At 38.8% G+C, this 15,197-nt stretch overlaps 1 protein-coding gene across 1 annotated transcript in view; it reads right to left on the bottom strand.

Moving 5' to 3' along the window:
• Positions 1-15,197, bottom strand: part of HMCN2 (hemicentin 2) — a 192,083-nt gene that overhangs the window by 153,015 nt on the left and 23,871 nt on the right. The window contains 3 exon segments of the mRNA XM_074293875.1: positions 3,321-3,443; positions 6,576-6,734; positions 7,450-7,520. Coding sequence (XP_074149976.1) covers positions 3,321-3,443; positions 6,576-6,734; positions 7,450-7,520 — 353 coding nt within the window.

Genomic DNA, 15,197 nt, shown 5'->3' with positions numbered 1-15,197 from the left:
TCCTGAGGAAGTCAATGGAGCACAGGGGAAGGAACCTTAGGGCTGATGATTGAACCACGTGTCTGGATTTTAATCCCAGTACTGTCTTTAAGTCACCTGGCAAGTTAGACAAATCATCCAACCACTAAGTAAATCTGAACCTTACTTTCTTCTTCTATAAAATAGCGATTTACTCATTCAACAAGTATTTTATGGGCACCTAGCATGTAGCTATTATTGAATTCAAGCAGGATACACATGATAATACACTTGATTTTAGCCCTAGGAGGCTGAGAAGCAACACAGTAATTGACCTACATTTTATATAGAGTTCTCAAGAAGTTAAAATGTAATGAGCTGTGACAGCACTTTGAAAAATCAAAAAAGGATTCTACAACTGTAAGATGATAGCACAATTGTGATTTCTGAATTTACTCTTCTTTCAACCATGAGTCGGAGCCAGTAGCAATCATAATAAAACTCTCCCATATTTGTATATCATAACATAGTTTACAAAGGCTCTTCACATGCCATTTTCTTCTCTAATACAGTAAAAAAAGGAGCTGGGCTTACAGTCAGAAGATCTGAGTTTGAATATCAGCCCTGCCATTCCATTTATTTAGTACCTACTGTATGTAATAATATTTGAAGAAACTTACTAACCTATGCCTTATCTTGAATAAGACATTCCCTTCTTGGACCTCAGTTTTCCATATGTAAAATACACTATGTGAGCTTTAAGATTCTTTCCAACTTTAAACCACCATCCTTCTTCTATCCTATGACATAGGAAACCTAGGCAGGTACTATATTGAATTTAAGCTACCTCTTCCAAAAAATGAGCATTATGGTCTGCATACAGGAAGTGCTTAATAGTTGTTGTATCCTCATTTTACAGATGAAAATAACTGTTAATAGGCAAAGAAACTTGTGAAAAGTCATACAAACCCAAGTCTACCAACCTTTAAGTTAGACACTTTTCCCACTATATTGACTTTCAAGTCAAAAGTCTATAGGACCTCCAAGAATGAATACCTAAAGCCCAAACTACCCAATTTCCTTTCCAAGGTACCAAAATACCCCTAGAGCAATCCCTGAACATTTGGCAGTGGACATGAGTTCCCTTCTCAGCACTAGGAAATTAAGTTTACAAGCTTGGGTGACTGTGATCCAGGAAAGAAGAAAAGTTCCAGGCCCCTGTCTAGGAGCTAATCCACACAATCAGCAATCATTTTAACTTCAGCCCACTAATCTAACCAAATCCTTCCCCTACACTCCTCCAAAACTTACATTCCAGAACAACTCCCGAAATGTTGGGATTTCACCAGCAAAGTCTCCAGCTTTCTGTTTCAATAAAGTTTCTGCAGCTAGCCTAAAATAGGCACTTGCTGATTGACCCACAAGTAATAAAGAGCATCTGTTATGTGTCTGCTTACAGGGTTCAGGACTGGTGAGGACTGGGTGGGAGATAGAGAGGTGGAGGCAGGGGAAGGAGGGGACGGAACATCTATATCAGCTTTGGGTGCAGGGGTCCTGCCAATACTCTGCCAATATGCTATTTCTTCTTGGTGATTTAGTGGCTCAGATATTGGAGTAACCAGAGATACTGAAAAGTGTATAGTGTTAGAGTATTAGTGTATAGTAAAAGACTACAAAAATCAGCCCTCACAAGAGAATTAAGACATAGTCATTTACATGGCTCTCTTCAACAATGAGATGATTCAAATCAGTTCCAATTGTTCAGTGACTAAGAAAGCCATATACACCCTAAGAGAGGCCTGTGGGAACTGAGTGTGGAGCACAACATAGCATTTTCATGCTTTCTGTTGATGTTTGCTTGTATTTTGTTTTCCTTCTCAGGTTTTTTTTCTTTCTAGATCTGCTTTTTCTTGTAAAGCAAAATAACTATATATATATATACATATATTGGATTTAACATATATTTTAACATATTTAATATGTATTGGACTATCTGCCATCTAGGGGAGAGAGTGGGGGGAAAGGAGAGAAAAATTTGGAACAAAAAGTTTTGCAAGGGTGATTGTTGGAAAATTACCCATGTATATGTTTTGTAAATAAAAAGCTTTAATAAAAAAAAAAAAGATATAGTCATTTAAGCATAGTCCTGGAGACCATGACTTCTCAGTTTACTTTCATACCTATGAAAGGACCTCTTGAATCTAGTATAATAAGCCTACAGAGACACATGCTCACAAAGTTAAGATCTCTGTCAGCCAATTCCTAAAAAGGGAAGAACCTTTTTTTTTCTCTAACCAAGAAGGTCTCACAAAATTCCTTTCTTCCTCCATACCTGTTTTGAAAGGACTAGAAAAATAAATGGGTTGGGGCAGCTAGTTGATGTAGTGGATAGAGCACCAGCCCTGAAGTCAGGAGGACCTGAGTTCAAATTTGGCCTCAGACATTTAACACTTTCTGGCTGTGTGACCCTGGGCAAGTAACCCCAATTGCTTCAGCAAAATTAATTAATAATAAATAAATGGGTAGCAGTTGAAAAAGCATACACCTTGGAGTCAGGAAGACCTGAGTTTAAAAATAAATGGGTGATATTTATAGCAGCATTCCTTCTAATAGAAAAGACTAGAAACGAAGTAGATATCCATCTATCAGGGAATGGCTAAACAAGTTGTGGTACATGAATATAATGGAATGATTACAGTATTGAAAGTGTGACCCAAGTCCCAAAATCCATCCCTGAGTAGTTTTGGGACTTAGCTTACATTAGAAACAATGAGTATGGTGAAAAATAGAGAAGTCTAGGAATACATATTAACTGATACAATGTGAAATAAGCAAAACTAGGAAAACAATATACTGACTACAATGATGTAAATGGAAAGAACAACAATGGAGATGAAGAAGAAGAAGAAGAAGAAGAAGAAGAAGAAGAAGAAGAAGAAGAAGAAGAAGAAGAAGAAGAAGAAGAAGAAGAAGAAGAAGAAGAAGAAGAAGAAGAAGAAGAAGAAGAAGAAGAAGAAAGTCAAATGTAGACAAATTATAATGATTAAACTTGGCCCCAAAGAAGAGATATGAGAAGGCACTTCCCCCATCCTTTTTTTTTTTTAACAGAAACATAAGAACTAACCCACACTTCAACTAAGTCTAACAGTATATGCAATGTCTCTGTTCACTTTCCCAAAGTAATAATTTTTAGGTTGGTAACTATCTCTAGAGCCTTATGTACAGGAGACACTTAACAAATATTTGGTAAATGGAATTGAATAGAGGGATATCAGTATATTTTGTTTTATGTTACTGCTATTTCCCAATATATCCCCTTTTTCTTCATTTCAAAGAGAATCACCCCTTAAAACAAGATGCACCTCATTCACTTGCTGCTTGTCCAAGTGGAACACCTGTCCAGAACTGGTGGCAGCAATCTCTTCATACGCCAGATACCCTGGATGAGTGCGATCCCCACAGTCACCTGTCAGCACAAAGACCACCTAAAAGAGGGTAACACAAAAAATGAAATTGAATGAAAAATGCATTAGATCTGGAGCCAAGGCACTAGGATTTAACTGCTGGTTCTCCTACATCATGGCTGTGTGACCTTGTAAAATCATCTCCTCTCTTTCTCATTCTCAGCTTCTTCATCTATTAAAATAAGGAAACTTAGACGAGATAACATCTGTAAGGCACTTCTGGTTCTTAAGTTCTAGGATCTGTATGGGCTGCACCATTCCCCAGAATTGCACACACCTGTGGACCTCTGATGGAAAAAATCAACAGCAGAACCTTATATGGCATTGAAGGAAATAGGCTTAGTCCACATTAGTAGCTGCTGACCCATTCATTTCAAGTGATCTGCAAATTCCCATGAATATTCATATTATCCACAATCAACAGCTAATGGAAAAACTAGTGTCTGGATCTATGAGGCTCTTGGAAAATGTTAATATTAAAAAGGGATCCTTCACTCCAAAACCTCAAATTTTTAAAGGCCATGCTAATAGAGTGAAAGTTCTACCATGATGGAAAGAGTTCATGTACAAATATGGACAAATTGAATCTGCCATTCAAGGATCAATCCAGAGAAGTACACAGAGCCTAATGAGGGATAGATGATGCCATTGTCCCCTTAGGCAACTCCTGAAATAAAGACCAATTCTTAATAGTTCTCGGTCCTATGTGGATCCTGTTGCATTGCTTACAAGAAAGTTGGTGAAGTGGAAAGAAGAGAGGGACTAGGGCTAAGAGTCACACAATTTTTAGATCATCTAATAATGTAACTGTTGGCATTAAGCATGTGTTATCTTGGTCCGATGAACAGTCTCATATTTGAGAAGATTGGGAGTTGACCCCATACTGAATCTAAGGACTAAGTTCATGTTAAAACAAGAAATAGAATTCCCTGTGGTTGAGTAAAATAAATAATGAGAGGCTTTACAAAGGAAAATGGAAGCTAATTAAACTTTGATGGTTTTCCTTGACTGAAGAAAGGGAAAAGATATAGAGGAAAAGTTTCAGATGTGTAGTCAAGAAGACATGAGTTCCAATCCTACTTCAAATATATGTTGTCTAGGTAACCTTGAGCAAGTAGGATAGCCTGTTTTAGTTTTCAGTTTTCTCATCTTTAAAATGGGGATAATAATAGTACTTACACAATAGGATTGTTGTGAAGCTCAAATGAAATAATATATGTAAAGTCCTTTGCAAATTTTAAAGAGTTCTGTAAATGTTGGCTAACCCTTTCCAGTTCATCCTCCACTTGGATGCCAAATTGATCTTCCTAAAGCACATCTGACCATGGTGGTACAGTAAATGAAGAACTCAAAAGTCCTGAGTTTAAATCTGGCCTCAACTTACCAACTGTGTGAATCTGGGCAGGTCACTTACTCTCTATCTGCCTTAGTATCTTCAACTATAAAATGAGCTTTCCCTCTTCATCTCCACTTCCTAACTTCTCTGGCTTCCTTCAAGTCTCAACTAAAATCCCACCTTCTACAAAAAGTCTTTCCTAAACGCTCTTAATTTTAATGTCTTCATTTATATTCAATTTATTATATATGTAGTTTGTTTGTACATATTCATATTGTCTCCTCCATTATTCTGTGAGCTTCTCAGCCTTTTACACAGTGCCTGGCACATAGAAGGCACTTAATAAATGTTTATTGACTGACTGACCATAATTATTATTATTATTAATCATAGAGTCAGAGAATTTAATTCTGTAGGGACCTTAGATATCATCCCATCTCCTTTGGAAAGCCTGTCCTCTATCCCTGGAATGTGTTCCCTTCTCATCTGGGCCTCTTAGAATTTCTATCTTTCCTCCAACTTCAGCTCCAGCACAATCTCCTACCTAAAGTCTTTCCTGATTCCCTCCTGCTGCAGTACCTCTCTTCTAAAATTGTCATATTTTCTTTGCATCTATATTTTGTATATAATTAGTCATCCCTGATAGAATGTAAGCTCCTTGAGAGCAAAGACTTTTCCATTTAATAATTGGCCCACACACAATGACTAGATATTAATAAATATTTGATGATTGATTGAGTCCAGTTCTTTTATTTTATAGATGAGTAAACTAAGGCTCAAAGAAAGGTGTCTTGCCTAACTCTTGATCCAGAATCAATACTGTTTCTTGGCAAAGGATAGGAAGGGCATTTGTTTGTTTCCTTTTTATTTTGAGGTGTAGAAAGAAGAAGGGGAAAAATCTTAAAAGCTGTGCCTGGAAACCTGGGATATGCCTCAGGAGGAAGACAAAACTGGATTTAGGGAGTTGAGGAGAGATTCAAACCAAATGGAAGAACTAGTGGTATAGTAGTAAACAATGCCAGCTTCTGAATCTGGTCCACACAGTTGATTCAAATAATCTATATCTGTAGATTCCTCCCTTCCACTTCAAGAAAATTGGCCTCTCATCCCTATTTTTGGTGCAAAAAGTTCCTGTTCTTATGGCTATTTCTGTGAGCAACTATTACTCTATTCTCCCTCCCCAAGCTCTAGAGATGAGTTAGAGAAGTGCAGGAAGTTCACAATGGAAAGCCCATAATGTTCTTGGGCACCTGACAGCAAAGATGCACTGAACAAGCCTTCACACAAGACAGTTACAGCCCCTTCCAGATGGGAGCAACTCCCTTCTCACTCGCCTCCTCAGAAAAAAAAATCCCACAACTCAACACTTCCAAACATTGAGACAATGGGAAAAATAACTCGTGAGCCATATGAAGAAAACCAGTCTGGATGCCAGGAAAATGATGGATTGCATAAGCTTTGACAGGGTGTAAAAGGAGTAGGGGTAATATGGTATTTATCAAAAAAATAACTCCATGTGGAGAAAGTTGCAAGCCCCAGCCTCAGCAGGCTTGGGGCCCAGGAGGATGAGAACACACTTGGAAGTGAGCAGGTTAGCTTCAGACTTGTGGGCTCAAAACTCTTGGCCATCTGGGGTACTGTCCCCCAGAATGTCAAAGAAAAGGCACCAGCTTCAAGCCTGTTTTTCTCTCTTTACTCTATAATACTTGCAACCATACACAACTAACTTCCCACTGGGGTCAGGAAGCTCCCATTCCTCCATGACCCTTCTTCCCAATCCTTTCAAGTCTCTAGAAGAGGGACAGCCTGGTGCTTACCTGAGACTGTTTGAGCTGGAGAAGTCGCAATAGCTCTGGCTTCCGATGGTAATCCTTGGCCCGGGCATCCGAAAATACATAGATGAAAGAGCCAGGGTTCGAGATTTCCACTGCTGCCTTGATGGCACCAACACTCATCTCTGGGCAATCACCTCCACCCTATAACCCAGCTGAGCATTAGAATAGTGTTCCCTAATCTTCTTCAGTCTAGGAAACATGAAGTAACTTTATAAGAAGAACAAATGAGTCCTCTCAAACTTTCCTTGTTCATGTAGCATTTCAAGGGCCCAATCAAACATTTGTCTTTACATTCAGGTCTTACTCAATTATAACAAATTTCACAAGCAAAGACATACCACCTTCCCCATCTTCTCTCTTCCCCCCCCCCCCCAAATTATCTCTTGTTTCTGTTTTCAGCAAAAACAAACTGAAGGCAGTCATTGAACCCAGAACATTGAATACACAAAATGTGTCCTTACTTCTATTTATTTCAGTGGTGGAGGACTATAATATGAACCACTACATATAATATCTGAATTTTTGTCCTTATCTTGGTTAATTTTGCTAAACTATTTTTCCTTCTTTTTTTATTTTTTGTGAGGGATAACTATAGGGAAAGTGAGAAGGAATATACTCAGAAATGCAGATGACATAAAAAACAAAATGTACCAGTAAAAAATTATTAGGAAAAATTATGCTTACCTGAGTAACAAAACTGTCTGTATTCACAGTGTGAAAGAATCTTCACCCCACCCAAAACTCTTAGAAGATGATGGAATAGAACAGGAGATAGGCAGGATATAAGGAGAGGGATAAAAATTGCTTTGGAATAAAAATTGTCCCTGAGACATAGGAGCCTAGAGAGCAGCCTCACCTGTACATAGAGTTCTCTCAGTTCCCGCTGGAACACGGCAGGATCCGATGTGAGAGTCACTGGTCCAATATCTGCCAAAGAGACCAAGACAAATTGGGACCTCTCTTATATCAGAAGGGTCCTGTTCCAGAGAAGCAGAGGAGAGTGGTTTCCCATCCTATTTATTCTTCTCCAGGGAGATGAAGAGGGAAATATCAACTCTCTAAGCTTTAGAATCCTCTTGGGTTGTTACTGTCTCTAGGAACAAATACATTCTCTTGTCTGGCGTATTAAAGCCATTCATAGCCCAGCTCCATCCTATCTTGCCAGGCTTATTACACATAAATAACTTTCATGCATTCTATGGTCAGATGCAAGACACAATTTTCAACTCCCATTTCTCTATTTTTTTGTACGAAATTCCTTCCTCATCTCCTCCTTTTAGATTCAACTCAAGTCTACGCTCTACAGAAATCTTTCTGTTCATCCCAGCTGCCACAGTATCCCTCCTCTTGTTGCTGCAACCAATAACCTTGGTATTTACTTTGTATATATATTTTATATATTTACATGTGTAGCCTCTCCTGATAGAATGTAAGTTACTTGAAGTCAGGGATTTATATTTTTCTATTCCTCAATAGTATTTTCATTTTTCCAATTAAATGTAATGATAGTTTTCAATATTCATTTTTCTAAGATTTTGAGTTCCATTTTTTTCTTCCTCCCTCCTTTACCTTTACCTTCCCAAGACAGCAAGAAGGCTAATATAGATTATGCATGTACAATCATTTTAAACATATTTCCATATTTGTCATGTTGTGAAAGAAAAATCAGAATAAAAGTGAAAAAATTATGAGAAAGAAAAAGCAAACAAAAAAAAAGGTGAAAAAATATGTGACTATTGACATTTAGTCTCCATATCTCCCTCAGGAACTCTTTTTATTTTTAGCTTTGTATTCTCTGAATCTGCAATTTTCTAGCTACTTAATAAATGCATTGATTGTTTGGGATAGCTTGGTGGTTCAGAGTCTGGAGGCAGGAAGACCTGAATTTAAATCTGGCCTCAGACATTTATATTCATTTCAACTCTGGGCAAAGAGTTTGATTGCTGTTTGCTGCAGTTCCCCCATATATAAATAACAATAAATAAAAAGACTGCCTCTCGAGATAATAAATAGATTAGAGGAACAGAGGATAATCTACCTCTCAGACTTGTGGAGGAGGAAGGAATTTATGACCAGAGGAGAACTAGAGATCATTATTGATCACAAAACAGAAGATTTTGATTACATCAAACTAAAAAGTTTCTGTACAAACAAAACTAATGCAAACAAGATTAGAAGGGAAGTAACAAATTGGGAAAATATTTTTAAAAACAAAGGTTCTGACAAAGGTCTCATTTCCAAAATATATAGAGAACTGACCATAATTTATAAGAAACCGAACCATTCTCCAATTGATAAATGGTCAAAGGATATGAACAGACAATTCTCAGAGGAAGAAATTGAAACTATATCCACTCACATGAAAGAGTGTTCCAAATCACTACTGATCAGAGAAATGCAAATTAAGACCACTCTGAGATACCACTACACACCTGTCAGATTGGCTAAGATGACAGGAACAAATAATGACAAATGTTGGAGGGGATGTGGGGAAATTGGGACACTAATACATTGCTGGTGGAGTTGTGAAAGAATCCAGCCATTCTGGAGAGCAATCTGGAATTATGCCCAAAAAGTTATCAAACTGTGCATACCCTTTGACCCAGCAGCGCTACTACTGGGATTATATCCCAAAGAAATACTAAAGAGCGGAAAGAGACATATATGTGCCAAAATGTTTGTGGCAGCTCTTTTTGTTGTAGCTAGAAACTGGAAGATGAATGGATGTCCATCAGTTGGAGAATGGTTGGGTAAATTGTGGTATATGAATGTTATGGAATATTATTGCTCGGTAAGAAATGACCAGCAGGAGGAATACAGAGAGGCCTGGAGAGACTTAAATCAACTGATGCTGAGTGAAATGAGCAGAACCAGAAGATCACTGTACACTTCAACAACAATACTGTATGGGGATGTATTCTGATGGAAGTGGAAATCTTCAACATAAAGAAGATCCAACTCACTTCCAGTTGATCAATGATGGACAAGAGGTAGATACACCCAGAGAAGAGAAAGCACTGGGAGGGGAATGTAAATTGTTAGCACTACAATCTGTCTGCCCAGGTTGCATGTACCTTCGGATTCTAATGTTTATTGTGCAACAAGAAAATGATATTCACACACATGTAGTGTACTTAGAATTATATTGTCTAACACATGTAAAATGTTATGGTATTGCCTGTCGTCGGGGTCCGTGGCGAATGCGGAATAGAGGACGGAGGGGGGGGTAATTTGGAAAAATGAATACAAGGGATAATATTATAAAAAAAAATATATATATATATATATATAATTAAAAAAAAAAAAAAAAAAAAAAAAAGACTGCCTCTCTCCCAGAGTTATTATTAAAAGATCAAATGAGACAATATTTGTTAAGTGCTCAGTTTAGTACACTGGAACGTAGTGGACATTATGTAAATGTTAGTTATTATTATAGTCATTGTGGTTATTGTTGCTGCTATTATTATTATAGCTATTATTATTATTATTATTATTATTTGTTGTTGTTGTTGTGTATACTTTTCCTGAACCAAGATGGAGGAGAAAGGCAAGATGGTTGTAGAAGAAAGAGCTCTGGATTTGGAAGCAAAGGTCCTGAGTCCAAATTTCAGCTATTCTTATTTCCTATTTGTGAGAACTTGACAAGTCACTTTATATATCCTGCCTCAGTTTCTTCAGCTAGAAAATGGGAGTGATAATTCTTGTGCTATCTACTTAACCCAGTTCTGTGAGGAGAAAAAAATCCCATTGTGAACCTTAAAACCCTATACAAACACGAATTACTATATAATTCACAGCTTAATTATGTATCTATTTTGTACCATTCAGTATATGTGAATCTTTCCCCCTAACTCAATTATAAGTTTTTTGGAAATTTCACTCATCTTTTTCAGGGCAGGGACCATGACTCTTTCGTCTTTGTAACTCTTTCTTCTCTCCCACATGGTCTTGTACATTTGGGCACTTTATGGTTTGCAAAACACTCATTTCCTCCAGACTATTCTGAAGGGGGTGCTACAAGCATTGTCAATCTCCATCTTCCCCTTTGTGAGTGAGGAAACTAAGGCCCCAAGAGCTAGAGTGACCTGCCCAGGTTAATACAGCTAATAAATATAAGAGGTAAGACTGAAACCCAGGTCTCCTTGACTACAAGTAGAACTTTCACTAGTTTATGCTATGTCACAATCATTCAAGACATTGTTATTGAATGAAAGAGTAAATGAATGAATAATTGAATGAGTGCTCATTGAATACCAAGTTGAGCTAAATCTGAGAGTAATAACCATGAATTTGTCTCATTTCTTGTGAGCCCCATTCAATCTGGCCCTCACTAAGCCTTTCCCCCCATGCAGTTTTAGGAAGCAAAAGGAAAGAATCCTTCTTTTCTTGTTTCTTGCTCACTGAGAAAAACCCTCTAAGGCAACTTTCTCCTTCTCTCTGTTTCCAGCCATAAACCTGCTCTGAAGAAAAGGTGTCATATTCAGGCCTGGCAAGCACTTCTGTCTAAAAGGGGAAGTAGCTATGTAATGTCAGGACTAGCTCACTATAGGATCTCCATATTTTGATCTTTGGTGAAGAGTGAAGAGGCGGGACTCATGTGGATAGTCAAACATGGAGTCTATTCCAAATTCTCCCAGCCTTTTATACCCTAATATCCTTACATAATTATAGCACTCTGAGTATTCGCTAACTACATACTGCTTACATACTTCCATTTGGGACCACATAAACAACTTGCTATTGTGTGCAGATGTCTCTTTGCCACTTAGTGTAACTCTGCTTTAATTACAACACAGGTTGTCATGTCCCCTGACTTTTCAGGAAGACTGAGAGCTCTTAGAGAGGGATGGGGAGCTGTAAAGGGCTAGAACTGAGCAAATGCACTTGGATACCGAAGCACGTGAGACTAATTGCCAATTGGACGGTTCCCTATTAACTTGTTTGAAGGTTGACCCTCCCCAGCTATTCTGTGCTGACTTGATTGGTGGGACAAAGAGGGGGAAGTGACATGTGTGGAGGGAGTAGGAGGAGGAAGAGGAAATTGAGACACTCACTTTCTGTCTCTTCTGGCATTTGAGGGAGGAAGGTGTGTGTGAGATTGCTAGATTTAATCCCCTGACCTTGATCGTAAAAGATCAAGAATAAAGATGTTTAGTGATCTTGACTCCAGCTGATTTCTGGGAAGACAGAGTTCCAGCATTTTGGCGTCCAATGTGGACCAGACACCCTACTTCTACTCAAGTCCTCCGGTGACCAGGAGATTAGGTGAGTATTCTAATAGACAAATAAGGAATTTACCTTGTTAAGGACTAAACCAGCAATCTCTAATAGCTGAGATGGGGCAGGTGTTAGGTATAGACATTCCTTCGGCCTCAGCCCCTGCTCCAGCCTCCCCTAGTAGTAATGCTATAGAGGATATAATTAAGATAATTGAGGAGTTTACTTGTAACCTGCCTACAGATTGATAGTCTCTTAGACACATTGAAATGCATGTCTCTTTGGTTCTTAAAGGAAGAAAAACTAACTATAGATAACTGGAAGCTAGTAGGACTTGAAATGAAAGAATTTTACACAAAAATGGGTCTCATTCCATTTCTGCAGAGGTATTTTATATATACAACGTGGTTCAATTAGACTTAAGCTATCGAGCAAGTTATAGGGGAAGGAAAAGTTTTTAAAATGAACAGAGGAGGTAGTGTGAGGAAAAAAAGATAGAAGTTAAGCAATCTCAAAAGCTTCCCGGAGGGCAAGGGGATTTGAATGAGAAATTAGGGTGTGTTGACTCTGATTGTCTTGAAGAGACTTCAACCCCGCCTAGAGAGCCAGATTATTGACCAACCCACATCAACTCCACCTTCAGGGATGGAGGGAGGAGGAGTAGTGATATCATCAGCACCTCCCCCCCACCAATCACCAACCCCTATAACTAGATTACAAAAAGGGATTTTTGAAGCGATTAAAGATGGAAAAGAAATAGATAATGTTTTCAAACTTCAAATTTTTCCCCTGATTCAACAGCATGATTCTGCAGGTCAAGAAAGTAGAAGATATGCTCCTTTTAATATGGATGTCCTTAAAGACCTGAAAAAAGCTTGCACTCTCTTTGGGGCTACATCAGATTATGTTAAAATGTTACTACACAATTTGGCTTATGAAGCCTTAACTCCTAGTGACTGGAAAGTCATTGCAAAGGTGTGTTTAGAACCTGGACAAAACTTGTTGTGGTTTTCTGAATATAGTGAGTTCTGTAGGATACAAGCCCAACAAAATAGTCAAAGTGGAGTTAATACTTCAATCACCTGTGACCTACTGTAGGTTCTAATGCAGATGCTTCAGTACAGATTAATTACTCCATTACAGCATTTGAGCAAATTGCTGCTGTTGTTATCAAAGCATGGGCTTCTCTCCCCAGTAAAAATGACAAGGGTGAGAACTTGACAAAAATTGTACAAAGACCAAATGAACACTTTGCTGATTTTGTGGCATGTTTGCAGACAGCTGTCATACAGACTAATGGTGAAAATGCAGTAACAGACATTTTGGTAAGGCAACTTGCTAGAGAAAATGCCAATGAGGTTTGTAGAAGGATTATACTAGGACTACATAGGGATGCTCCTTTAGAGGAGATCATAAGAGGCTGTGCTACAGTGGGCACAAATACCTTTTATAACCAGGCTATGGGCAGACTTCCCAAGATCCCAACATGGGAAGACAGGGTCCCTTGTGGCAAGGGACTTCCAGAGAGACTCGTCAATGCTTTCAATTCAGTAAAGTATCCATCTGAAAGCTCAATGTTGGCATAGAGAAAGAGTGAGAAAACAGGCTGGGAGAACAAGACCCAAAACCCTATGTCCAAAATGCAACAGAGGACTCCATTGGGCATCAGAATGTAGACTTATTCAGGGAAACGGGATGAGGGGCCCAGCTCGAGGGGCCCAGCTCCAGGGCCCCAGGCAAAAAACACTTGGGGCATGATGGCAGCCTATGCCACACCCAGAGAGTGCCTCCAAGTCCAATACCCAGACATGACCAATCAGCCAGGAAGCCATCTGATGGGAGAAAGGGATTACACAATCAGTCAGCCAGGAAGCAGCATGATGGGAGAAAGGGACTACAATTAGGGAGGATAGAGTTGTATGCAGCGGGGACAACTAAGATACCCCCTGGAGAGGTGAAATCTGTTCCTCTCCAGCCTATGGATTCCTTGCCTCCAGGGACAGTAGGCTTGACCATTTCACCTCCTGAGAGTACTTACAAGACAGTGTTCATTCATACACTGATGTGGGAAACTGGGGAATGTGTAGATAATATCCCAGTCACTAACACAGGTAGACAATGTGTGACTTATCAACCAGGGGAAGTAGTAGCATCAGGTTTATTGATACAGATTCCTAATAAGCAACCTGGTGATAGTCACCCACATTCTGACTCCAAGCAGCAAAACCCAGGAATATATTGGACAGCAGCTGTGTCAGACGACCGATCTATGCTCATCATCTATATAAATGGCATAGCATTAGAAGGACTGGTGGACACAAGTGCAGATCGAACAGTCATTAGAGGTGCCAACTGGCCCAGTCACTGGCCAAAGACTAAGGCAGACACCTACATGTCTGGGGTAGGAGGATCAATAGCAGCTGAAGTTAGTGCTACCCCTTTGAGATGGATATTTGAAGGTGAAACAGGAGTTTTTACTCTTTTTATAGTTGAAAAAATCCCCATCAATCTATGAGGAAGAGACATTTTACAACAATTAGGATTACAAATGAGTACTTTGGTTTTTTTAGGCAGGGCTGCTATTGAAGGCATGCCAACACTTTCACCTCTTCCTATCCAATGGAAAACTGATACACCAGTATGGATAGAACAGTGGCCCTTAGGTAGCGATAAAATTCAGGCCTTACTAGACATAGTACAGGAACAACTTGACCAAGGACATTTGCAACCTTCTCTAAGTCCTTGGAATTTCCCAGTATTTGTTGTAAAAAAAGAAATCTGGAAAATGGAGGATGTTGACTGATTTAAGAAAGGTAAATGAACAGATGGAAACTATGGGAACTCTTCAACCTGGACTTCCATCTCCTACTCAGTTGCCTAGAGAATGGCCTCTTTGGGTTATAGACATTAAGAATTTTTTCTATTCTATCCCTCTAGATAAGGAGGATATGAAAAGATTTGCCTTTTCAGTGCCCAGCATTAACTTAGCTGAGCCTTATAAAAGATATGAATGGACAGTTTTGTCACAGGGAATGAAAAAGAGCCCTACTATGTGTCAAATGTATGTTGCTGCTGCTCTTACTCCAGTAAGAAAAGCATTTCCAAAAGTAATTACATAACATGGATGATATATTGGGATGTGCACCTGAGGAACAAATGTTAGAAGTATGTCTACAAAAAACCATAGATACACTAAGGAATTATAAATTGCACATAGCTTCTTTTCAATATTTAGGATATGAAGTATATCCTAAGGTGCTTACAGTACAAAAACTCTCCTTAAGAACAGAGAAGCTAAACACCTTAAATGACTTCCAGAAATTGATAGGAGATATCCAATGGATGCGTCCTGTGCTAGGCTTGACTACCTGTCAATTGCAACCATTA

This window comes from Sminthopsis crassicaudata, chromosome 2 (genome assembly GCF_048593235.1).
Source record: "Sminthopsis crassicaudata isolate SCR6 chromosome 2, ASM4859323v1, whole genome shotgun sequence".
NCBI classification, from domain to species: Eukaryota; Metazoa; Chordata; class Mammalia; order Dasyuromorphia; family Dasyuridae; genus Sminthopsis; species Sminthopsis crassicaudata.
Note: the sequence above shows the minus strand (reverse complement) of the source record. Positions and strands in the feature narration are given on the sequence as shown.